The 24871-nt window shown below is 38.2% G+C and overlaps 3 protein-coding genes across 3 annotated transcripts; 2 read left to right on the top strand and 1 right to left on the bottom strand.

Moving 5' to 3' along the window:
* On the bottom strand, positions 1 to 5815 carry tcea1 (transcription elongation factor A (SII), 1). The gene is made up of 10 exons (XM_020929191.2): positions 5681 to 5815; positions 4309 to 4371; positions 4124 to 4229; positions 3932 to 4031; positions 3693 to 3841; positions 3550 to 3606; positions 2767 to 2921; positions 1552 to 1698; positions 497 to 568; positions 1 to 389 (listed from the first exon to the last, which is right to left on the bottom strand). The coding sequence occupies exons 1-10, from the start codon at positions 5753 to 5755 to the stop codon at positions 381 to 383; spliced, it is 933 nt and encodes a 310-aa protein (XP_020784850.1). The 5' UTR covers positions 5756 to 5815; the 3' UTR covers positions 1 to 380.
* Positions 5816 to 5841: 26 nt separating this feature from the next.
* Positions 5842 to 14194, top strand: LOC129408336 (oxygen-regulated protein 1). The gene is made up of 6 exons (XM_055151695.1): positions 5842 to 5982; positions 6109 to 6169; positions 7667 to 7811; positions 8245 to 8884; positions 9295 to 9454; positions 9559 to 14194. The coding sequence occupies exons 4-6, from the start codon at positions 8255 to 8257 to the stop codon at positions 14139 to 14141; spliced, it is 5373 nt and encodes a 1790-aa protein (XP_055007670.1). The 5' UTR covers positions 5842 to 5982; positions 6109 to 6169; positions 7667 to 7811; positions 8245 to 8254; the 3' UTR covers positions 14142 to 14194.
* Positions 14195 to 18863: 4669 nt separating this feature from the next.
* LOC110164079 (vimentin A2-like) lies at positions 18864 to 24401 on the top strand. Its single transcript, XM_020929098.2, has 9 exons — positions 18864 to 19478; positions 19670 to 19730; positions 21975 to 22070; positions 22185 to 22349; positions 22532 to 22657; positions 22926 to 23146; positions 23756 to 23799; positions 23909 to 23994; positions 24069 to 24401. Exons 1-9 carry the CDS (start codon positions 18943 to 18945, stop codon positions 24108 to 24110), a joined length of 1377 nt encoding a protein of 458 aa, XP_020784757.2. The 5' UTR covers positions 18864 to 18942; the 3' UTR covers positions 24111 to 24401.
* Positions 24402 to 24871: the final 470 nt, after the last annotated feature.

Genomic DNA, 24871 nt, shown 5'->3' with positions numbered 1-24871 from the left:
TTTAATCAAATGGATTACACTTTATTGGGAAATTAAATAAACAACTGTAATGTTGTGAAGGGGTAAGCAAAACATGATCAATGTGTTAAAACTACTTATAAAAATGCATAAAAGAGACAAATCGCATATATATGACAGTGAACAACTAATAACAATAGTAAAATATGTCAAGAGTTGAAGGGGCATTGACACTCAGCTTACTTCTATCAACAGCGAAGTAGTAATAACAATTCAAGCAGTAACTGCAGTGGCATCGTTAAACGTTTGTGTGTGTGCCATGTACCACAGAACACAAAGATCCAATAACGGAGCTTTAGACAAAATCTGGTCCGGGACATTTGCTACTTGTCGAAGGAGTGCCATAAAAGGTGTTTGAGAATTCAGCAGAACTACGAGGAACAAAAGAAAATAAGGATTAACAAAAACAGGGAAACCTTTGTTAAATCTTTTATTGATGTATATGATGTGTGTAGTGATAAGCCAAAACTAAACTTACCTTCCATCTATTTCCACACTGATTGCAGAAAACAAACGTGGTCATAGGTTCATCAGCGCTGCGTGTCTGAACCTGTAAAGTGACACAAAAATCTTTAACAAATCCTCATGTGCAATGTAATACAGCACAACCTACATAACTAAAGAATATTGATAGCAAATATGCATCTCCAAACAAGCCATAACAACACAAGAGAACAGTGCAACAGTGATGCACAATTCACTGACCCGCACCAGCCCACTTGCATCTCGGCATCTATTTTATCAACACGCCCTGTGTCACAGCAACGCAAGCCAAACATCATTTAAAATAAACTGTTTGCATCTTTCCCTTTGCATCCGCCTTCCCTTGCTCCTGTATGCACAACACAGTGGAGCACAGCAAGGGGACAGGAGCACAACAGATGTGGAGGAAAAATAAATCTGCTCATACAAAGCAAAATCATGGACAGAGGGAAAGTGTGAACTGCTTTACAGTTTCATGGTGTTTTAAGATACTATTACAGCCACAACTGCTCTGGGGAAGACTGATGTAAGTGAGGCTGCCAATCTGCGCCATTAGCCCCTCTGACCACCACTCAGGCACACACCACATTTATACTATGCAATGTGGGTGATGTGTCTTGCCTGAGGACACAACCACAGTTTAGACCTCTACAAAGCAGTTCTGAAATTTCTTGAATCTCCTATTAGTTAAGCAGTTCACATTTCAGTCTTCTATCAAATATTAATGTGCCTGATTGTGTTCACAATCTATAATCTTTTTTCAAAGTAAATGAAAAATTTTACAGCAATTGCAAAGAAAAAATGCTAATTTCATTTAGACAAGTTTTGAAATTCGCCAAATCATCAAGCAACTGCTTTTGCAGATACAATGAATACAAAAGCCACTTTAGCTCAGATATATGACAGTGAGGGGATGTGACACTGCACAATGATACATAACAAAATGAAGTCATTATCACAGCTTGAAAACTAAATAGACGAAAGCATCTCCTGAATAACTTTTGTATTTAAAAAGCTTCACAAACTCAACTGATTCAACAATAGTTTTACCTGTGTGTAGGTGCAGCTCTTGCCCTTGCATTTGCCACAAGTGAAAAGATCAGTCACGGTGCCTCCTGTGGTGGCCATCTGGTGGTCCCTCACAGCCTCTTTGGTCAGATTCTCCCTCATCTTCTTCAGCTCATCACTTGCCATTTCCTTAACATACAAAGCATTTCGTTAAATCAATAATAAATAATTATATTGCAATAGATTTTAGAGTGCCTTTCAAGACACCCAAAGAGCTTAACTAGTTTTCAATGTGACTCTTCTCCTCTGTGGTATATGTACACAGGATACACTGCTTCAGTATATATATATATATATATATATATATATATATATATATATATATATATATATATATATATATATATATATATATATATATATATATATATATATATCTCCAGGGCTGAGTCGTGAAGGCAGCAGTTTGAGCAGGCATTCCCAGGCCAGCCAAGAGACATAGTCCCTCCAGCAGGTCCTGGGTCTTCCCAGAGGCCTCCTTCTATTCGGACATCCACGGAACACCTCCAAGGAAGGCGTCCGGAACAGATGCCTGAGCCAAGTTAGCTGGATCCTCTTGACGTGGAGGAGCAGTGGCTCTACTCCGAGCTCCTCCTATGTGGCTGAGCTCCTACCGCTTGTATCGTGATCTTGTTATCCTCGTATTACCCAAAGCTCATGACCATAGGTGAGGGTAGGAACGTAGATTGACCAGTAAATCAAGAGCTTCATCTTTTGGCTCTGCTCCCTCTTCACCACAGTGGTCCAATACAGCGACTGCATCACTGCAGACACTGCACTGGATGGATGGATGTATTTATTTGGAATAATTGGAAATTTTATATTTATTTTAAAAGCTATGGTAGACTAGTGATCAGCAGCAGTGGCTCTACCTTGGCAGAACGGGCATATTATCATGAACAGATAAACAATACTAGTTGGTAAAGGTACATGGAAACTTAGTGAGTGACTCATGATTATGCAATTTTGTTTACACAAGCTCGCCATGTTTACTTTTGAAAACAAAAACTGAAACTGAACAAGACATTGCAGGCAATGGTAAAGAATGAAAATGCAGTATTCTGATCTGATCAATAATGTCTGACAACTCTGCCATATAACAATTAAACCATTATAGACCTTAACTTGATAACTTAAAATAGCTGATGTACATCCTTAGCATTTCAATTATGCACATGCAAAGGTGGAATAGAATACCTCAGAGGTCATCTTAGCCATCCTCTCTGGAGTTATACTGCCACATAGTACAGTCCTCCTCAAATTGGGGTTCTTCATATCCTTCAGATTCGAAATGCGGCTTCGAACTCGATTCTTGTATTTCATGTCTGTGTTCTTGAACTCTTGGTAGATACGTAATGACAGGTCAAGGAATTCAACATAAGACAAGTACATTGGATGGATTGGATTCCATAAACAACTAGAAAAGCACTCAGAGAGCGCAGACCTCCGCCAAGGACTACCCCCATTTTTTATATAAATTGCGATAAAATCAGTCTTCTGGATCAGATCCGGATCAGCCTTTGGAATATGAAAGAGGATCCCATTGTCCATCCCTGAGTCAAATGTCATGGGGTTTGGTCAATAATTAACCGAGATATTGAGAAACAAAATTTTTGGCCCCATTTACCACAATGTTAACTAAAATTTCAAAGTGATCCAGAATCCAGGATTTCTTCCGGATCACCCCCAAAATGAAATCAGTTCTTCCTTTTGACATTTCCAACAAATCCTGAAAATTTCATCAAAATCGGTCCATAACTTTTTGAGTTATGTTGCTAACAGACAAACAAACAAACAAACAAACAGACAAATGCCGGCAAAAACATAACCTCCTTGGCGGAGGTAATAAATAATAAAAGATTTGCGAAAATGCTCCCAATTTATCCAGGTTTGGGGCTCACTCAAAAATAAAAAGTTGTTTTAAGACAAGTATGTTAAGGTAAAGTAATTGTAAGTAGTTTGTTGTAAGCAGAAGGATATATTCTTCAATTTGGGCTCCAAGTTCATCACAGTCAGCACCAATAGCAATGTAATCCTCTTTAATAAAAAAAAACAACATTACAGTTAAAATCAAAATCAATGAATAATAGCAACAGATACTTGTTTTTCCCTGCTGTGATTACCTCCAGTTTGCAGAGCAGCGGCCAGCATTTCTCTACATTTGAGCCGAATGGAGTCCGAGGTGCTGGGGGCTCGAGGAAAGGTGTTGATTAATGTGTTTGGTGCGACTTCCGCGGGCTCGCTCTTGCTGCTGGAGTTACTGCTGGAGCTGCTGTTAGGACAGACAAGGACAACATCACACATGATACATAATAAATGTAGAACTGAGTCAGACTGACACTAAAAATTCACAGTTTTTCACCTTTCTTCTTTAACTTCTGGGCTGCCCTGTGACGGAGAGGCTGAGGCAGATGACTCTTTTCTCTTCTCTTCTGAAGCTTTTTCAGCTCCTGGTTCAGCATCTGCCAAGCATTAAACAAAGAAAGTTTTGTTTAAGACTAGATTACTGAACACAAGGATCACACATAATTAATTAAAAGAAATATATATTAACCCAAAAGTTTCTTCCATGATTTGATCAAAGATTTTGCAAGAGCTGTCACTTCATCATCAGTGCTCTGCTTCCGAATGGCATTGACAGACATCCCGATTCTGGTTGACTGAAGGGAAACAGTTGCAGTTTATATTTAATATACTTAACTTCATTGGTGTTCTATGAGAACAAGGACATATTAATACCTGAAGAAGCTCCAAAGTCATGGGAACAGAACGCAGCTCTTTCAGAAGGTCCAAGGCCCCGGCCTGCATAAGAAAATAAAATTAAAAAACAGACACAAGTTGAAAACAATAACAACAAAAAGCAGTGCTTGAAAAATTATTATATGGCTAACATAGAAAACAGCCACACAGTGCATTAAAGTAAATGTATGTAAGATTTAGATTTTAAATAAACATGCCCTAACTGTGTCCCCAGACATGAAGTTAACGTGATCAAATGAAACATAGCTCTTACTGACTAAGTGTAATGTTGATTTATTACACTGGTGTTTTGGTTCTTAAGATGACTATCCAATATCCAATCAGAATGCAGAATGAGCCTAACACAAGTGTCTCATTTGGGTTGCAAGTTTCAATCCAGTTGGTTTAAATCCAAAAGCATTCTCTCTGATTTGAATCCTTACTACCTAAACCCCAGCATCTGCAGCCATTAATCAGAAGCCTATGCTGCAGCAGTATATGCTGTCAATCTAGACTGAGAAAACCAGTATGTGTCCTCTATATGGGTTTAAGGCGCTGGCAACCCAGGTTCAGTTGTGAGTGTAATATATATTTTTTACTTCACAGGACAGAGTTCCTTTAAACTGAGATTAGTTACAACAGACAGTATATATATTTTACAGTCCATGATACCAGCTGATTACTAAGGTCTCATAAATGGTCATTAGTATCGTACCAATTAAGACAAATGGAAACAAGAACCAAATGGGACCTTTCCAATCTGAGAAGCCTCTCTAGAGATGGGTTGTATATAGTTAAGCTACTTACTTAATAGTAGATAGCTAACGAGAAAAACATGTTTTATATAGATTTGGATATAGACCAATCATTGTCAATCAGTGGTGGAGCTTGTGTAGTTGGGGGCGGTATTATTGTGAGTACAGTATGAGCAGCTCACAGCAAACACGGCTAACTTCATTCATAACATGGCGTACTGGGTTACATTGTGCAAAAACAATGTGCATTACATGTCTGTGAAATGTTTTGGGTACATACATCCATTTATCGGACTTTCAGATGACCTGGGTTATAATGATGTTGTTACGAAATAACAGAGGTTAGCATTGTAGCTAACGAACCCGCTACTGATGCAGTAACATAAACACAAGAGAAGTTAGCTTGTTGCGCTCAATAAATACCAACAGTAGTCTTTGGTATAGCTTAAAATTGGGACATGGTGACTGAAAACCCGCTTGAATCGTGGTAAAGTCAGTGATGTTACAGTAGAAGCTAATGCCACGGTCTACAGTAGCACAGCACATCATTAGCGACACATCGCCCCAGTTTGATCGGCTAAAGGCAGGTAAGCATTCATTCTTTTCACTCGCCTTACCCCGTTTTTCTTCTGCGCCATTTTATCGATTTTCTTCGCGATTCTTATGATTTCCTCTTCCTCTTTTTTGCCCATGTCTGCGAGTGTCCCGTGAGCCGAAAGAAGGTCGAAAATGAAAGAAAATTGGCGACAAAAGAACACGCCACAACAGCGGAATCGGCGGCGGCTGCTCGGCGGACCGCACACAGTGGACCCACGGCTGTGTGTAGCAGACTGAGCGAGTCGATGTCCGAGCGCAGAGCAGGAGCCGATCAGGATGGTTAGCCGAAACAGAGCCATGGATCTCTGTAGAAGGCCAGCAGGTAACCCAACAAACAAAAATAACAACAACGCAAGCACATCAAGTAAACTAGAAATAAATACCCAAATTCAATAATATGAGGCAAAACAGGTTTTCATTTTGTATTAATGACTATTTCATCCTCCAGAAAGTTAAACAAAATCTCTTCAAGTCGTCAGATGGCGCCAAAATCCTAGCTTGTTTCTCAGGTAAGTACATGAGCACGCGAAATGTATATTAATAGAGTGACCAGAGGAACAGTCCCAATGACCATAAGACAAAAAAAATAAAAAAATGCAACAACAGTCCCTCAGATTATGGCTGACCCACAACTGAGTTGAAAATGGACAATGTTACGTGCTCTTTTCACAATTTTATTTATACCAACCATCCTAACCCAGGTGTGTCCCAGTTTTTATTTCTGAAAATCTGGGCACCCTAATATCAAAGTAAATGCTGAATTATAAAACATTAACTCTGATAGCCTAGCTAAACACTAGCCTGCCTACCAGTGGTATTTCCTACACTTGCAAATCATTACATACAACTTACTCTTGAATGAATAAGGCCATTAACCATATTGCTGGACTTCTAGTGAACAAATGGAGTAATGGATAAGGCAGAGGTTCCCAGACATTTTATGGTATACCTAAACCACATCACATACTCCCCATTGTAAAATAAAACTGCAGTCTGTAATTAATTCATAACATTGCAAAACATTTAAAAATTGTTGTGTCATAATTTTAATATATTTTCAGCATCTGGGAGGTTCCAACCCCTACTTTGGGAAACATGGCTATAAGAGATCATGCAAATGGGATCTATAAGAAAATATCCCATAATAATGATGCTGGTCTTTTTAGATGTTTCTTCCGAATGCACCTAACTCTTTAGAAAAATAAAATGAATACAGATAAAATCATCACATTCTTGAATTTGAAAACAACATATTTCTTTATTTACACAGCAAGATGTTTACGTTACCTGTGTCTTACTACAGTTATACAGTGGCTGCTCTCTGACAGAGCGAGGTCTAAGCTGGGTTTACTCAGGGGCCACGTGTAAATGGCACACTCTGCAGCAATAGCACAGCTCTCATCTTTTTAAGATATTACAGGCAGTGAAGCAACTTATTAATATAACAGAAAAAAACAACTTAATATGACAGAAAAAAGTAACTTAATATGACAGAAAAAAACACTGTTATACAATCAGAATATTTATGTTGATCATCTTTACAATATCAGTAAGTGTAAGATTTCCACTGTACACTGAGAGGTAAAGGTGCATCCTGAGGACCTATTTTCCTTGTGCTGTGCAGAGCAAGTAACCTTAATCCCTTTTAGGTCAGGACGCGGCAAATCAGATTATATAGCTCGGCTGCCGGTCAATTTACAAATAGTCTATATCACCTGCAGTTGAATAGTTTTAATAAGACAGTGAATTAAGACTATAATTATTAATAGAGGGAATGCTGCAGTGTTATGTCAGGCGGTTATCTTGAATTTCTTAAATTTCTTTCAATATACATAATCAGAGCCTCTGGTCCTATGAGTAGTTTACTGAATGCAACTCTATTATCTGATACATTGAAAAATAAATATGAACATATTTATAGTGGTAAAATAGTGGCAAAGTTGTAAAAATAAATGTAATCTAGCAGTGCCTCATTTTGTCCCCTTTTCACATGCTGATGAGAAAAGATTAGGCAGATTGTCCTTGATGGTGCAAGTCCTAAAATAGCTCTCGACGGCTCCTTTGAGAAGCTTTACCCAGTGCTCGGAGGAAAACTGGACTCGACTTTCACTCACTTTGGAATTTACTTTCTGGATGAAATGTGACTTTAAGGTAAGCATTTTTTCAATGTACAAATCTAGCATTATGCATACTTTTCATTTAGTTTTTCTATCGTTCTGGGATTTGTGTAATTACTTAATCTGTGCCAGTCAAGCTTTAGCTTGCTAGCATTTGTTGTGTTCACCGACAGGTTACATTAAAGTAAAACTAACTTTTTGCTGTTATTAAGAAAAATGACATACATACTTAAATGTGCATTTTCCTCTATTGTAACTCAGTCACACTGAGGCTAATAGCAGTGCCAATTTTTTAAGACATTAGGCAATTTACATTCAAGAAGTTGTACTATCACATGTTTTATTTTTAAGATACTGGCATTGGTTTGACAAAAATGTCTGAATTGATGTAGTTCACATACTTCAGTTTTTAAAATGAGAAAATAAACTACTTACATTAACTACTAATACTACTGTGCTATTTTCAGCTAACTCATCATGAGCAGTCACTCCCAGGAGCCACTGGCCCAGGGGGGCTCCTTTGGCAGTGGTTATACATTGCCATCCCGCCAGTTACCTGCCTCCGACCCCGTGATATCCAAAAGAGTGTGTTTCTACAAAAGTGGGGATTACACATTCAGTGGACATCGTATGGTCATCAATGCTCGCACTTTTAAAACCTTTGACGCTCTTCTGGATGCTCTATCTAAAAAAGTGCCTTTGGCTTTTGGAGTGAGGACGATAACCACCCCTCGTGGAATACACTTTGTAAAAGGATTGGATGACTTGTATGATGGAGGTTCATATGTTTGTTCAGACCAAAAACGTGTCAAACCTATAAACTTGAAGGAGTTGAACCGACGACAGGTCCCTTGGAATACCACCAGACCAGTTAGTGCAAAACGGAAGCGCCAGGGAGTAATTATAGAGACTGTGAGGAAAGTCACAGAGAGAGTGGCCATCAGGACACCAAAGAGACTTGATGTTATTAAGAATAGAGATCCCAGTGTTAGGCGCACAATCATTTTACAGAAAAGGACTGCACCAACGTTTGATGCTTTGTTGGATTATCTTTCTCAAATTCTGCAGTTCCCTGTGCTAAAACTATACTCTACAGATGGAAGAAGGGTGAGTCTTCTTGAAAAGAAAATAATTTTATGTGGATAAACTGCAACCTATACATTCTAGATGAAACGATAATTTTGTCATAAATGTATATATACATTTATGATATTTTTATATGCCTATGGACACAAAATTGAGGTTTATATATAGGTGTAGCATTGACCAGTTTAGGCTACAGTATTACAGCTCTAGGACATTATGGACATATAGCAGAAATTAATTTCATGAAAACAAGTTATTTTTCATGTTTTCTTTACAATCTGAGGCAATGTTTGCACATTAATTGAACATTAATTTTACATGTACTACATACATTATATGGATACTGGTATTACATTTTCATACCAGTTACTGTCAAAGTAAAATAAAGAGCTTTGTATATTAAATTTAATTCATGTTTATTTAAATTTCAGGTTGATGGACTTGCTGCCCTTATCTTGTGCTCTGGAGTCATTGTGGCAGCAGGCAACGAAGCATTCAGGCTGGCAAACTACAAATTTCAGAGAAGTAGCCAAACAGCACAGGCCATGTACGTGGAGACAAGCGAAGCATCTATCCCACAACGACAAGACTGTAAGTGTCAGTTATTATAAATTATGTGTAAAATCAGACTACATGCCCATGAGCTTTAATCATTTTGTTTGCCATTTTTCTTCTTTTTCTCTTTCAAAACACAGATAACAATAAATCCTCTGTGCATGGAAAAGGTTCAAGAAAATTCTCTTCATCTTCAGAACGTTACATTGTGAACCAAATCAACAAATCCAGATATGGAAACTTGGATAGTCACTGCATTCCCAATGGACCAGTGGACCCAGAGACAGCCATTGAAACGTGTGTAAACGCCACAGTCGAGAATCAATACCCCGCAGGCATTATACCTCAGGATGAAGACATCGAGAAGTCTTTTCGTGTGAATCAAGATGGTAGCATGACAGTTGAGATGAAAGTTCGTTTGAAAATAAAGCAAGAGGAGATGCTGCATTGGACTACGACACTTAGCCGATCTAGCATCAGCAAACAGACTACCTATCCCATGATTTCGGAATCAGCCAGCAGTTCGCCTGATTGCAATAATGCAATGGGCAAAAAACACATTAACAATGAAGGGGAGACAAAAGAGGCAAATCTTCCTACTGAAACAAAAAGTAGCGTTGGATTTATTGAAGATAAATTATCTGATACTCCTGAAGTTATTGAAAGGAAATCCACTTTTAGACGTGCTCCAACACCAGGTCCTAAACATAACAAAAAGAAAGGTGTGAAAATGATGCCACACTCAGAAGTGCAAGAATTGGACCAATATACCTATATGAAAAGAACATCTGATAACGATACAACAGAGGAGTACCATGTGGTCCGCCATAGCAGTAGTCGCAGTAATCGGCCTGTCCCAAAACCAAGAAAAAATACTTCAAACAATGGAGTAGCTGAGGTTCTCCAAGTTGAGCATAATGGATTTGGAGTTAAAGAGACTGTTATGCATATTTATGAAAGCCAAGGCTGCTATGATGCTTGTTTTGTGAATGAGCAATATAGTGGGGACAGTGTGCCTTTGGATGGTTCCTCCCCCGCGGTAAGACCAGCCAATGATGAGAGACAATCTTCAAACAATGATTGCGATATTGATTCTTGCTGGCAGCCACCTGTTGTTGACCCAGTGCAGCATCAAAACGAGGAGATTTTGTCTTTATCCTCAGAGCCACTGTCCAGCTCTTGTAAGATTACAAATAAGCATGCCTCTGCGATAGACAATTTAGCCCAAATTGCGCCCCTACAAGACAATGTAGTGAAAGAAAATAAAGGAGACAAGAAAAGGATTGCTAAACATGCAGAGTCAAAGTCAAAACCTTTAGATAGCTTTAATAAAAAGCCAGAGAAAGTTATAGGTGGTTCAAAAAATAGTAAAAAGACATCGTCTGATAAATTAAGCAACAAAGCTAGTATTGGTAAAAAGAGTTCAACAGACAGTGTTAAAAATGGTCAAAAAAGTAAATTAAATGAAAAAATGCAAGTGACAAAGTTAACTGGCGACAAGTCATATATTAAAGAAAGGGTTACTACAGAAATCAATACAAGAAGTCCAACAAAAGTAGCTCCATACAATGGCCATAATGTAAATGTTCCAGACACAAAAACTACTACAAATAAAATGAAAAAGAGCATATCAGATATTTTGAAGCCTAAAAAGTCTCTCCCAGTAAGCCAAAAGACACTTAGCTCAAAATCTAAGTCAGTAAATAAAAATCTTCATTCCTCTAAGAAGTCTGCAGAAGCCAATGAGAGTAGTGCACCCTTACCCTCTGTCAATCCATCACCATCAGAAATTCATCAATATGTAGAAAACTGGTTGGAAAAAGTTAGTCCAGAAGCAGTGCCATACATGGATGAAGACCTGAAATCTCAAAGCAAAGTTGAATTTCAAATAGGTGCTGATTCTGAAGGTGAAGATAAGAATCAAAGTAATTTTTACATGAAAAATAGTTGCACATCTACTGAGGATATTATGAAACCAAATTCTAGTTTTTCAGTGCCTGTTTGCCAAGAAGGGCCAATCCAAAGTGCTGTTTCAATGCCAATGGTTAGAGAAGTTTCTCAAGATGCAAAGATGAAAATGCATAAATCTGACATGGCCATAAATTGTGTTCACAATATTATTTCAAGCCCTAAAGACAAACTTGAACCAGTCATTCGTAAAATTTGCACATCTGTTCAATCTATTAATAGAACTTCTCACTCTAATCCTATGTCCAATATCAAAAAGTCCACCAGTCTTCCGGACTTTCCATCACAAGTGGCATCAGTATTTGGCTCCTCATGCAAAACTTTTTTGTCATTTTTATCAATGATGACTTTGCGAGACAGTCTAACAGGCTTTGCTCCCAGTCATGGCAGTAGTCCAAGAATCTCCTCAGAAGCTATGCTAATGATGGAGTCCCTGCAAAAGATATCCACTATTGACAATGAGAAAAAACAGAGAGCAAGTTTGTCTGATTTGCAAAACAAGGCTTCTTCTCACCTGAAAGAGCAATGGCAGCATTATCAGATGAAGAGGGGGAGGTCTGAAAGTGAACTAGCATCTTCTAAAGTATCAGAAATTGAAATGGATGTTGCCTGTAAAAACATGAATGAACTTATTGATGAGCAATTGGGCATTCATGAAATTATGGATGAGCTTAACGTGCCAGCAGATATAAGAGCAGAGATTTCCACAGCTATCCAACAAGCTATTTGTTTTTGCCCAGTAAGTGAGAGTTCTGTGGCAGAAATTGAACAAAATCAGTCTGCATTGACAGAAGAGCCAATGTTAAAGTGTTCAAGTGAGAGTGAAAAGTCAAATCAGGAAGCAGTATCTGAGGACATCTTTCAAAGAGAAACTACTGGAAAGGATGAAAAAAGTGCTCGAGATGATGAGGAGGTTGCAAGCCAAGAGGATCGAGAGGCAGAAAACTTGGACGGTTCACTGGACAAGACTGTATCATTAAAAGATCAAAGTTCAGAAGAAATAAATAAGGAAGAAGAGAAAGAGAGTGGTGTTGCAAAAGAAGATTTACTTGATGATATTTTGAAGAAGGAAATTACAGTTGAAGATTGTGAAAATAGATGTAAGACAGGGGGAGATAGGGACACAGTGGATAGCACAGTAGAGGATGAACAAACTGAAGTGATTACTGAGAAAAATGACTTGGAATTGGAAGAGGAAGGGGAAGATAAAGATCAATTTGAAAACGCTGACAGTAATGTTATTCATGGTGGAAAAGTGGTTTGTGAGGAAGTAGGAGAGGAACACAACCAAGGATCAGATGAAGAGAATTATTCACAAGGGGAAGCGCCAAAATCTGCAGATGACATGATAGACAATGCAGGTGATTATCTAGGTGATAGAAATGAAAGTGAGACAGTTGCAACAATTGGTGAGATGAATGAGAAATGTGAACAGGTAAGCGTAGGGAGTGTCCCAGAAGATGCCACTTCAAAAAATGTTTTAGAAGAAGCTTTATATTTGGATGATGAGAACAGCAGCTGTGATGAAGTAAGAAGTGAAAACTTGCAAGATTCAAGTGTTAAATCGACAATCAAGTACTCATCTGAGGGTGGATGTGTTGAAAAAAAATGTAATGGGAGTCATAGTGTTAGTGAACTCGAGACTGAGCCTGGAGAGAATTGCAATTTGACTAATCCAGTTGAAATATCACAAGAATTATTAGATTTTGTGAACTCTGCATTACAGTCCTCTTCACTTATTTTTACGTATGATTCCCAGGGCAATGTCAAAGTTGCACCAAACTTAAAACCTGCTGAAAAAACTGAAAGAGGCACTTCATATGATTTCAAATGTCTTCCTAGTCCAAATACATCTGAGATAACTGATTATAGGTCAGAATCTTTCGAAAGTGGTGGCTATAAAACACAGGACTCCTTGGATATTGTTACGGAAAGTGAGGAACTGAATGAACCCTTTCCCGTGTGCAAGCATTCAACACATAAGAAACAAGATATTTCACAGGAGCAAGGAAGTTTGAAGAGAGGGGACTCCAAGTTGTCACATGAGACTAAAAGCAAGGGCCGTCTTTCTTCCAATGACTCAGGAACCAAAAGCTCGAGGGAGGGCTTGTCTGAGTTGAGCACCGCTAGCTCATTAAAAGCAGACATTGTTCAAGCCCCTGAGACAGAGCAATGCTTTTCGTCTGTTCCTGGAAACCACTCACCTGATGGAGTCCTAATTGACCACGGTAGATGGCTACTCAAGGAGAATCATCTCATTAGAAAGTCCCCACCAGAGTCTACAGGCATGTATGGACATTTAGACAGCACTTCAGTTGATACGAGTGTAGCAGAGGATTCCCCAGCTCATTACCAACCGCAAGCCAACCCCCTTACAGCCTTATCATCATCTGAGCTAGAAGAAATGGCCAGGCCTCCAACTCCAAAGTGCAACTATTACAATATGCCACATGGGAGCGATTCAGACCCCTTTTTAGATGATGCAAGTATTAAAAGTGGTCAAAAAGTAGTTGGAGATATCAAAGTTGAGCCCCAATCTGAGATCACAAAAACCTGGGCAAACAAGAATGGTAGTCTTTCCTCTTTTACCTCAGTGGAGTTTAAACTGTCAGATAGAAAAGTGCATCCTGAAGGGGAGTCCTCAGCTGTAATACAGGCAAGAAGGACATCTAGTGGCGAACGGAGTGTAGTGCAAGCCCATGACTTGGGGGAGACACGGCAATGGAGATGTAACCAGTACTGTCCAATATTGTGATAGGTGTTGTGGACAATGTGCCATTATTGTTAAACATCTTATTTTTGTCCCTTTATGCATATTAATTAATTGTGTAAGATGATTATTTCTGTTTAAAATATTAGGTATATCTCAGTTATATCTTTTCAAACATGGATTTAACTTATTATTTGATTATCCCAATATGTGATTATATGTGCTTTTGCAGAAATGTTTGAATATATTTATTCATTCTTTATTTTGTGATAATAAAAATACTGGTGTTGGGTGTAATTTCCATAATGCAGGTTTCATTCATTTCCTAGAATTGCATTGAAGGATTTACCACAAGCTTAAATTAATCTAGCAAACAGCTACAAATCCTTATTTGTAAATCACATGAAACAACATAACAGCAGAATATTCTGAAAAATAATCAAAGCATTTATGAGTTCTGCCTAGAAGCAGATTTTCACTGTGGGGACAGTTGACTTTTCCAAGGTTATTAGGCTTTATGACGCATTTTATCCAGCCTTGGGTCTAATATTCATCAGTATGTGGATGTCTTTTATCATTGTACAAAAATGTTGCTTTTGATTTTTTAAGTTTTTGTGTCTTGGTTTTGCAGACAAGGGTGAAGAAGACAAGTGTCATCTGCCAGTGTCATTTGAGCCCTACTGTGTGTCTGATACAAGTCGACATATGCAAGTGACAGTTGATTTAACTAACACTGACAGACAGGGTTCAAATGCGTTCATAACCAGCGGACAATATCCTTGAAAAAGCCCCACCACAAGCCATACCAAACTTTACTGAAGCTTTGGCGATCTACAAATTAGGTTTAGGGCAAAAACATAGTAAGCAGACAAATGCATTTTTTTTTTTTTGTCTATATAGTGGAAGTTGTAACTGGTGTGTAAGGGGTCCCTCTCCCCCGTTCCTGACCCTCCACTGAACGAAACAAAGAATTAGAAAGACAAAAACAGAATGGCCTAAGGTTTTTTGGAGTCTGGATACTTTCCAGGGGGTTGTCAGTCGTCATGGTGATCTAGAGAGAAAAAAAAAAGGCACGGATTAATTCCTCTGTTGGTCCAAAGGTACTTGGGGCAAGTTTTGCTCTCCAAATTCAGAGACTAATCGTGCCTAGCTGAACATTAGAAAAGTTTTGAACAAAACATCCCAAATCCACAGTAATCTTTTTTTAGACAGAAAGTACACTGTATATTTTTATTAGGCAAAGAAAGTTACTTTGTAGAGCACATTTTTTCAAGTCAATAAAAACAAGTTATATTTTTAAAGAGGAGAGTGCAGAACAATTTCCTTCAGTCATGCACAAAAAGAATTAGATTTGAATAGATGTCTGTCTCTCATTTTAAAAGAATGATTGTGAAATAAATCTATATCTTATTAAATATAGAAGTAAATTTATGAATGGAATGCTAGATTAAAAACCAAAGAGCTTTTATATTGTAATACATTACACATGAAGCCTTAAAGAGAACCTCCATAGGCCTGTGGCATTGATTTACGGTTTTCCTGTCGTCATTTACTTTAGTCCATTCTTTATGTGCTCACTGGGGTGCAAAGACTCATTGTAGTGTAGCAGCCTCCTCCTTTAAATCTGTCTTCACCCTCAAAGCAGCCCTTTATTCATTTTTGCAGCTTACAGCATACAATATCAGGAGATATTGTCTATAATTTTTAGATTTAGTTTTACTTTTTCTTTTTATCTTTCATTCAACATTCCATTTTAACAGCCTTGTTTCATTAAATCTATAGTCTATTTGAACACCTGTGTTTTTATGTTTGTTAGTTTGAATGAAATGCAGTACAAGTTTACCTAGTGTCCTAAGAATTGTAGACTTAGTTTCGCTTGTTTTTCTTATTTGGAAACAATAGCTACAGTTTTTCTCTGTTTTTGTTGGAAGACATTGCCATGGATACTAGCACAGTTTGGTGATTCACCATCATGGGAGATCAAAACAGAACTTGCCTTTTTGCTGTGTCGCCCTGCAGGTTTAAAACAGTGACAGAGAATTAAAAAAAAGCTTTATCTTTTGCCCCATCTCATAATAGCTGGCCTGACTCTGACTAATGGCTCCTTGATACTTCTGCTTGTGCTAGTCTTGGGTCGTGTAATGAGCTCCCCTGTAGTGTTGTTGCAAAGTCAAACCTTTGGAATAAAAAAAAACAAAAAAAACAAAAACATATATTTAGATTTGGAAACTTCAGCATTGTGTAGCTATAGATATATTCCCTTTATGTATTCTTATTGCTTCTTTAGAGTAAAAAAAAGAAAGAAGAAGAAGTCTCCTACTACACATTTAATATTGTTTGTTAGGCTGGGGATCTTGGCGATATTGATACATAAATATACAATTATATGTAAAATGTATGATCTACATTTGTACCTTCCAATATTTTTTTAATTTGCTTTTCTCCAAAACATGATTAGGATTAACCTCTGGTTAAACCATGATAAGTGACTATGCAAATTTTTCTTAAACAATTTTCTAACTTAATTCATAATGAACAAATGCTTTATTAAAATGATCTAGACTAATTAATTACCTAATTATTAATATCACATTTTCAATTTTTTCAACATCACAAATATCCAGTCCAGTTCTGTTTCCCTGCATCACCAGGAGAATGGAAACTATTTGGCCCAAAAGACAAACACGCGTCCCCCAACAATAATTAGGGCCTACTGTCTGCATTCTGTTGCCTCAGTTAGTTTGACAGATCAGCAATATACAATCCCCGCACTGTGTTGGACAATCCTGTTTGGCCCTGTCTCTGTCTATGGTGAACATTGGCAGAGCTGCCCTCATAATGGGCCCGAGAGCAGGAATTTCAACTGCCCCTCCTCTGCCTCCAGGAGTGAATGTTGATCATGTGAATGGAAGCTTTTGGCAATGGGGTTTCACTGTTTACCAGTGCACTGGCCTCAGCTTGTGTGGGCTGCCGCTTGCACAATGTCGTCATAACCTTACTCTGGCAAGCAATTTATTATTTATTCTCCTTTTTAAATTTGGATAATTAACTGCTGTGCCTGAAAATTGTCCAAGTAATTTATTGGTTATCCTACAGTAATTAAAGTTCCAATAACCTTTTCTAAATCCCTGGTTATGTAATAGAGCAGGACAAAGGAGCGCAGTGGCCTTTGCGAAATTAAAGAGCCAATTCAATTCTTTCTTTATTGCTTTAGCGGTCACTGGGAGCTAGAGACTAACACAGCTGCACAAAGTGTGAAGGTTGAGGGACAGTAAGATCAAAAACCAGTGATAATATTTCAGATATTTCAGTCATTCATATTTCTTTAAAATAAGCAAAATATCAATACATTTATTTATTTTTTATTAATTTACATGTAACAACATTATTTTGTCTCAAAAAATCTGTCTGTTTTTGTTAACAATTGCACATTGATAATAACGTCCCCATTAAAAATGCATAACTTTATTAAACAAATATACACATAAATACAACACTGATTATGGTTGTCAGCAATACAACATTATGTTATAATTAATCAATTAACTCTATGTCTAATAAAAATCACATATTATAACTGTATTACACAACATGCTCCTACTAAATCCAATGTTTTTAGTGGAATAGAGTGTCACTGTTTGAGCTAGTGATATTGAGTCACCCATATCACCCAGTCAGCATTACAGCAGTTCCCAACACTCAGCATCTGACCAAGCATCACTTAAGAGATTTTAAGTCTGGCTCGCACGTTTGCCAGACAGTCTAATACATCATCACACTAATTTATACAGTGCAGAAGTCCCTCCCCTATTCTTTCGTGTTTTCCCTTAGTGTATCCATGACTTATCCTCAAAGACATATTACATTATATGCGGTCATATTATTCAGCTTTGCCTTCTCTTAGCAAATAATGCAATTTCCATCCTTTTTATCAAGTCTTGTAACAAAAAGGTTTAGAACTATAAATATTTTAATTCTCTGATGCATTTTTTATAATAACAAACAACTACTTGTACCAAATCTGTAAATAATGGATAATGTTGCTGGCTTGGACACAGACAGACTTGATCATAATGAGGTCAACACACAAGAAGGCATTTTGACAGTAAAAGAAGTCCTTAAATAACTTCTTTTAAGTGCTCCCCTGACATTCACATGCTGTGCTTTCAGGAAACCAACACAATTACTCAAATGTGATTTTAACAGTACACTAATTGTGTTTACACTTACTCACAGTTCAGATGTCAACACCTTAAGATAACTCTTTCCCAATAAAATGGTATAGGGTATAATTTAGTAAGGCATATATGGTGAATACTGAATTAAAATGTGGAGCAACTGTCATTATAATAGGTCAGTCCCAAATCTCAATTTGAATAAGGTAGAACATCTAGATCTCAAATCTATATTAAAATTGGTGATTGTTTTGTGGCAGATAATTTGACTTCAGAAAGGAAAACCTGTCTCAACTACTAAGGCTACTAATACACGTGGACTTGTCAAATCTGTCTCATACTTACCTGTATTTACTATTACTACTTTTATCACTTCACCCACTACCTCAGTGTTATTGTTTGTCCAACTACACTCCCAAATTTTATCTTCTGCTGCAAAGTTATCCACAGTGTTTTCCCATGGTCGGAACATCCCGCGTGTTATTGGATTCCCGAGGTGCCACTCATGTCCCTTTGGCGCTATTTGCATGAGGGGCCAGACTATAAATGAGTAAGACACGAGGAAACGCCCTCCCAGGCGCACTCTGCGGATGCTGTTGGGACCACAGCGCGAGGCAGGACGTATAGCTCCACACTGACGAATAGAAAAGTATCCAGACTACCTTTACAGCATGTCCTACAGAGGTACTACAACGGCACAGCGCTCATCGTACAGAAAGATGTTCGGAGGGGACAGAGCCACGGCCAGGACCACCTATACAACCCGCCAGTACTCAAGTCCTATCCGCTCTTCACGCACTTCTTTCGGTCTCTCCTCCGCTCCGACCGTCTATGCCTCCAAGACACTACGCCTCCGGAGCAGCGCGCCAATGCCCCGGCTCACCTCTGAAAACCTGGACTTTTCCCTGTCCGATGCCTTAAACTCCGAGTTCATAACCACCCGTACTAATGAGAAAGCGCAGATGCAGTCTTTAAACGACCGCTTCGCCAACTACATCGACAAAGTGCGCTTCTTGGAACAGCAGAATAAGATCTTACTGGCAGAGTTGGAGCAGCTAAGAGGAAAGGGGACGTCCCGGGTTGGAGATTTGTACGAGGATGAGATGAGGGAGCTGAGACGTCAGGTGGACCAACTCACTAACGAGAAGGCCCGCGTGGAGGTGCACAGGGATAACCTTGCGGATGACATCGAAAGAATCAGAGAGAAGTAGGGGACGCGGCAATATGTTATTGCTTTCTATTGTGTTAGGATACTATTGTGTTGTTACATAATAATAAGATGAGTAGCTCTTGTTATAAGCTAACCGATCATAATCAGATTGAATGCGCACGTGGATTTAGTTGACGAGTGTTTTGATAAGGGTTTAATATCAGCTCATGTTTTTGCTGTGTTTGCAGATTGCAGGATGAAAATGCGCAGCGAGAGGAGGCTGAAGCCAATATGCAGAGCTTCAGACAGGTACAATGCACCTCATCAGATGCATGCACCATAAATGCAGAGTATGATAAAAGGAATCTAAAGCAATTGATGCGCTGTGTACAGAAATAACATTATTATAATTACAATACTATTCTTGGCCCTTGTATATAAATTAATTAACCTTAAAATCTAGTTTCTTACTCTCAACCTCTTCAGGCATCTGTCATTAGCGTAGACAATTATGAAAAAGTTACTTAATGATTAAGGTTAAAAAGCTGAGTGTATTGTGCCAAAATTCTTCAGGAAAACTTTGATTAGAGACAATAACAACACAGTAACCCCTCAATTGTTTATTCAAGATCCATAAAAAAGTTAAATTTTATTCAGTAAACTGGACAAAAGTATTTAAAAGTGAACTGCAAAAGTTAAGTTTGTATGTATAAAATATCCCTACAAGAAAGATGTTTCCATCCGAAGTGCTTCAGCCCTTACTCACAATCACTGCATAGATTTAGTCATATAAGAAACTCACGAACTAGTTACATTTTGACTGACTTCAGCTTGCAGAGATTGTTGGGAAAAAGGTGCTCAGTAAAGATGAGTGGAATTGAGTCTGTTAACTTGAACTCACTACACACTGTGCTTCAAAGAAAACTAATCTAATTGCTGCTCTTGAACTGTAGAGACAGGAATGCACACAGCCACGACAAAAGTTTGCACAGTCCAAAATGACGTTGGCGCAGAACTGAACTACCCCGGCTCCAGTACAAAGGGCCAAGATTCAAGTTATGAGTTAAATCAGGCTTGTAGTGAGACCAGATCTGTTCAAGTCTGACTGGTCACACAGAATGAGCTGGATCCTGCTGTGGGCCAAATGTGGTTATCAGAGCGAGAACACAAGCGACCATGTGATTCACTTTCTGTGCCTCTAAAAGGGACATTGGCAGGGAAATCTCTTCTGTTATGGTGCTGTCAGAGATTGTTCTATCACCAGACTTTATGGACAATTCAAAATATTATGAGTCAGTCATACTTGGAGCTTGAATGAGCTGCCCTGCCAGAAGCGACACAAATCAGTATTTTCTGCCTCAGTAGAAAAAGAATGAGGATGGAAAGGTGTAATTTTTCTCAGGTAATTTAAAGGTGTAATTTAAAACATCCATGGAGATGTTATTGCTTTACCTAGAATGATCCTCAGTATGGCATGAAACATTCATCTTAAAAACAGTCTGGTGTATTCATTAGCAGTCAACAGCTGTAAATGAATAAATGCAACAGAGATAAATTTCACCCCATTCTGCCATAAGGTTAAGGTACACTTTATATACACTGTAGGGAAATTTGTTGGAGCAACCTGCCAGGAGCAGTGGACACCCCAGTGCCGCATTCCGGGAACCCATCTCTGTGATTTTGTTGTTAGGCTTGGTCAGGACTACTTTAGCTTACTTTAGATCATTGTGCATGTTTTGACTTGGTGGTGGATACCAGAGTGCCCTGAGGAAACCCACCCAGACACAAACTCCGCACCAAAAGACTTGGGTATCTTCTTGCTGTGAAGCATGAGTGCTAGGGCTCCACTCGGCCTCCATGCCACCAAAACATTCCAGACAAACTCATATAATCTATTTGTCAAAATTCCTGAACTCTGACTGACTGTTTTACTAACAATAACCCCTTAAGGACAAACGTATAAGGACAGTTATATTTCAAATGACTTGCATCTGTTTCAATGTGAATGGCAGGAAGGAAGCCCCTGCTGCCCGCCCGGGGGCAAAGCACAACAATGCAGAGCCTCCAGTTTGTATTGACTCCTTTAAACAGACAGTCACAGCCCCTGCTCTGGGCGTTGGGAAACCCTGCTCAGTAGTTCACTTGTGGCATTAGACCCGTGTAGAGCTGCTTCATTCACTACTTTGTGTACAGGCTGACAATGTGTTCGCAAGGACACAAAAAATTTTCAAATATTAATCAAACAGTCACATGGCTAAAACCATACAATAACATTTCATTAGAAATAATGTGCCATTCAAACAATGAATAGATTCAGTGGTATTATTTAAGCAACCGCTTAAAGAACTAGACCTAAAAGGGCAGAATTAACTGATATTTATTTCAGGTCTCTCGACATGAACCTTTATATTTTTCACATTTTAGCATCAGCTAATTACTGTGTGCATCTGATCTTGACTGTATTACAACCCGTACAGCATGTACCATAAACAATAGTAAGAGAATATCATTCATAATGTGACTTCTCATTACCCCTTAATAAACTGTGTTCAGGATGTGGATAATGCTGCCTTGGCCCGACTCGACCTGGAGCGGAAAGTGGAGTCGCTTCAAGATGAAATCAGCTTCCTCAAAAAACTGCATGATGAGGTGAGCTTCCTGTACCTTAATTGGTACCCCTGTAATATAATAATAAAAAACTATACCAGAAATGACCATCTATATATTTACTATGCTTTACTGTATTCTCAATGTTGTTTTCAGGAAATGCTGGAGTTGCAGAATCAGATGCAGCAGCAGCAGCATGTGCAGGTGGACATGGAGATGGCCAAACCGGACCTGACAGCGGCTCTGAGGGACGTGAGGCTGCAGTATGAAACTTTGGCCTCCAAAAACATCCAGGAGTCAGATGAGTGGTATAAGTCCAAGGTAATCAACTGTTAGCTGGAAGGTTTAATATTGTTTGAGTGTGTAATATCGTTAATTACATAAATCCAATTTTAGAAAGAATGATTTAATATTATGGTTCATTTGAACCCTTTAATTTTATTTATTGAACAAACCTTCTGCCTCATAAACAATATTAATGAAACCCTTTCTTGTTCTTGAAGTTTGCTGACTTGACTGAAGCTGCAGCTCGAAATAACGAGGCTCTCAGAATAGCCAAACAGGAGGCCAACGATTACAGACGCCAGGTACAAGCCCTCACCTGTGAAGTGGACGCTCTCAAAGGAACTGTGAGTATTCAAATCTAATTTTGGGAACAGCAGCAGATTAAATAGAAGTGCTCACATAAATCCCACAAATCATGCAGAGGGGGCCTTTACTTGTCAAATATTGTTACTATAAATTTCAGTTTCAATTTTGATACCACAATGATAGTGAAAACTTTCTTTTTACACAATAAACATCAATCTCAACATAAAATATAAGTAGTTTCTTAATATGTGGCTTTAGGGTTAAGATATGAGTCACTGTTTCTGTCCCTACTCTTTGAAACACCAGAACGAGTCCTTGGAGCGTCAGATGAGAGAGATGGAGGAGACCTTCTCCCTAGAGTGTAACAGTTACCAGGACACCATCGCACGGCTGGAGGAGGACATCCACAACATGAAGGACGAGATGGCACGTCACCTCCGCGAGTACCAGGACCTGCTCAATGTCAAAATGGCCCTGGACATCGAGATTGCCACCTACAGGAAGCTGCTGGAAGGAGAGGAGAGCAGGTGAGAAAGGGAAACAGGTTCAGTAATAATGTATTTTCTTTGTAACACACTTTACATCTAAAACTCAATTTGAAACGACTGGAGGAAGATGCAACCTCCACTCTGCACTATACATAACCGCAGTCAGACTCAAACAAAACTTTTGGTAGCCTTATAGCTTTACTTTTTTACTCAGTCTTATGCTAGTTTGTTGTAAGTCTTTATAGTTTTTATCTTGATCTTAACTTTGATTTCATGTTCTCATTCTCTTACTTTAATTTAACTTTGCACCGCAACACTATAATTTAATAAAAATCTGCAAAATAGTGAAGCAACTGCAAAGGCTACTGAAAGAGCATAGCAATATCAAAAGATATAGTAGAAAAATAAAAGTAACAATTCTATCTACTATCTATCCACTACTAATTGCAATGCCTTATTGATGCATCTATTAAATCTGTTATGTTTCTTGTATGTTTACAAAATATTTTCCTACTATTAATGGAGACACTACAAACCACAACACTCATTTTACACCCATTTGTTCCTGTTTCCATTGATATTACTACTACTACATAAATACATTGTTGTTTATAAGGTTTGTTCTAAAATTGTTCCCCCTTTCTACAGAATTTCTACTCCTCTACCAAACTTTTCATCCCTAAACTTGAGAGGTAAGATGATCACGTTTTTGTCACACATTTCACAAAAGTGCATAATTTCCCTGGGTTAAATAAAGTTATTTGACTGATTGATAATCTCTGTTATTGTTTATTACTTCAGAAGCTATGACCGACTCCAAGCCTCATGTTGAAACGACCACCACCAAGAAAGTCCTTATCAAGACTATTGACACCAGGGATGGGCAGGTACTGTTGTATTTATAACTTTTATTCACAGATGTCATTTTGGACTCTTATTAAAAATGTTCTCCTTTTTGCAGGTGATCAATGAAACCACCCAGAACCACGACAGTCTTGAATAATTTTCTTTTCTCCAACAACCACAAAGCAATACAAAAAAACAAAACAAAAAATGATTTCACAAGCCAGCACATACTACAGCAGCTTATCAAGTGCCTTTCTTTGTAACGATCCACTGAGTTAGATTACTGTTCTCTCCACTCCTCTGCACAGAAGTATTGAAAATTGTCATGTTTTTAGAAATACTGGCAACAGAACAGCTTACGGTAGAAAAGGTCTGCAAAAAGAACATCTTTCTTTGTGATATTTTGAGTTGGTTTTTGAACAGGAAAAATCAGACTTGTGAATGGAGAATGATGTCGGATTGCATGTTTGCAAAAATAAAAACATGAATGTAACTTTAAACTGTGGACACTGGTCAACTGTTTTCATTTTACTGAGTGGTCATTTTAGACGCATTTATGCTGATATAAGCTCAAGTACATAACATATCTACAGTACACAGGTAGATAATACCTAGTTCACTTCAAAAAATATATGTAAAATTACTTAAAGTTGATGTAGAAAAGAAAGTCTGGTTGAATGGCAAATACTAAATTTCAATATTACCAATATACGTTACGATACGTCACATATTCCATTTTAAGTGGAGCTTGTGAATAATTATGTGTGACTGCCCTCTATTGGTGATTGATCAGTATTGATTGATAGCCAAGACAACGAGCTTTTTTCTTTCTTTTTTTCTTTTGACATGTGCACTTAAAATACGGGCATGCAGTGGCAGTCCTAAACCGATTTACCCCCACTCCTACCAGAAAAATAA

The sequence above is a fragment of the Boleophthalmus pectinirostris genome, unplaced genomic scaffold (genome assembly GCF_026225935.1).
Source record: "Boleophthalmus pectinirostris isolate CB_2022bp ecotype Guang Dong unplaced genomic scaffold, ASM2622593v1 HiC_scaffold_16, whole genome shotgun sequence".
Classification (NCBI taxonomy): Eukaryota; Metazoa; Chordata; class Actinopteri; order Gobiiformes; family Gobiidae; genus Boleophthalmus; species Boleophthalmus pectinirostris.
Note: the sequence above shows the minus strand (reverse complement) of the source record. Positions and strands in the feature narration are given on the sequence as shown.

Coding starts and splice junctions, on each gene's coding strand:
- tcea1 (XM_020929191.2), bottom strand. CDS start 5,755: ATGGGCAAAAAAGAGGAAGAGGAAATCATAAGAATCGCGAAGAAAATC. Junction 3,842..3,931: donor CCAGAAGTTAAAGAAGAAAG/GTGAAAAACTGT, acceptor CTGTCCTAACAG/CAGCTCCAGCAGTAACTCCA. Junction 569..1,551: donor AGAGCTGCACCTACACACAG/GTAAAACTATTG, acceptor GTCACTTTACAG/GTTCAGACACGCAGCGCTGA.
- LOC129408336 (XM_055151695.1), top strand. CDS start 8,255: ATGAGCAGTCACTCCCAGGAGCCACTGGCCCAGGGGGGCTCCTTTGGC. Junction 8,885..9,294: donor ACTCTACAGATGGAAGAAGG/GTGAGTCTTCTT, acceptor TTTAAATTTCAG/GTTGATGGACTTGCTGCCCT. Junction 9,455..9,558: donor TATCCCACAACGACAAGACT/GTAAGTGTCAGT, acceptor TTCAAAACACAG/ATAACAATAAATCCTCTGTG.
- LOC110164079 (XM_020929098.2), top strand. CDS start 18,943: ATGTCCTACAGAGGTACTACAACGGCACAGCGCTCATCGTACAGAAAG. Junction 23,147..23,755: donor CTGGAAGGAGAGGAGAGCAG/GTGAGAAAGGGA, acceptor CCCTTTCTACAG/AATTTCTACTCCTCTACCAA. Junction 23,800..23,908: donor TTCATCCCTAAACTTGAGAG/GTAAGATGATCA, acceptor TTATTACTTCAG/AAGCTATGACCGACTCCAAG.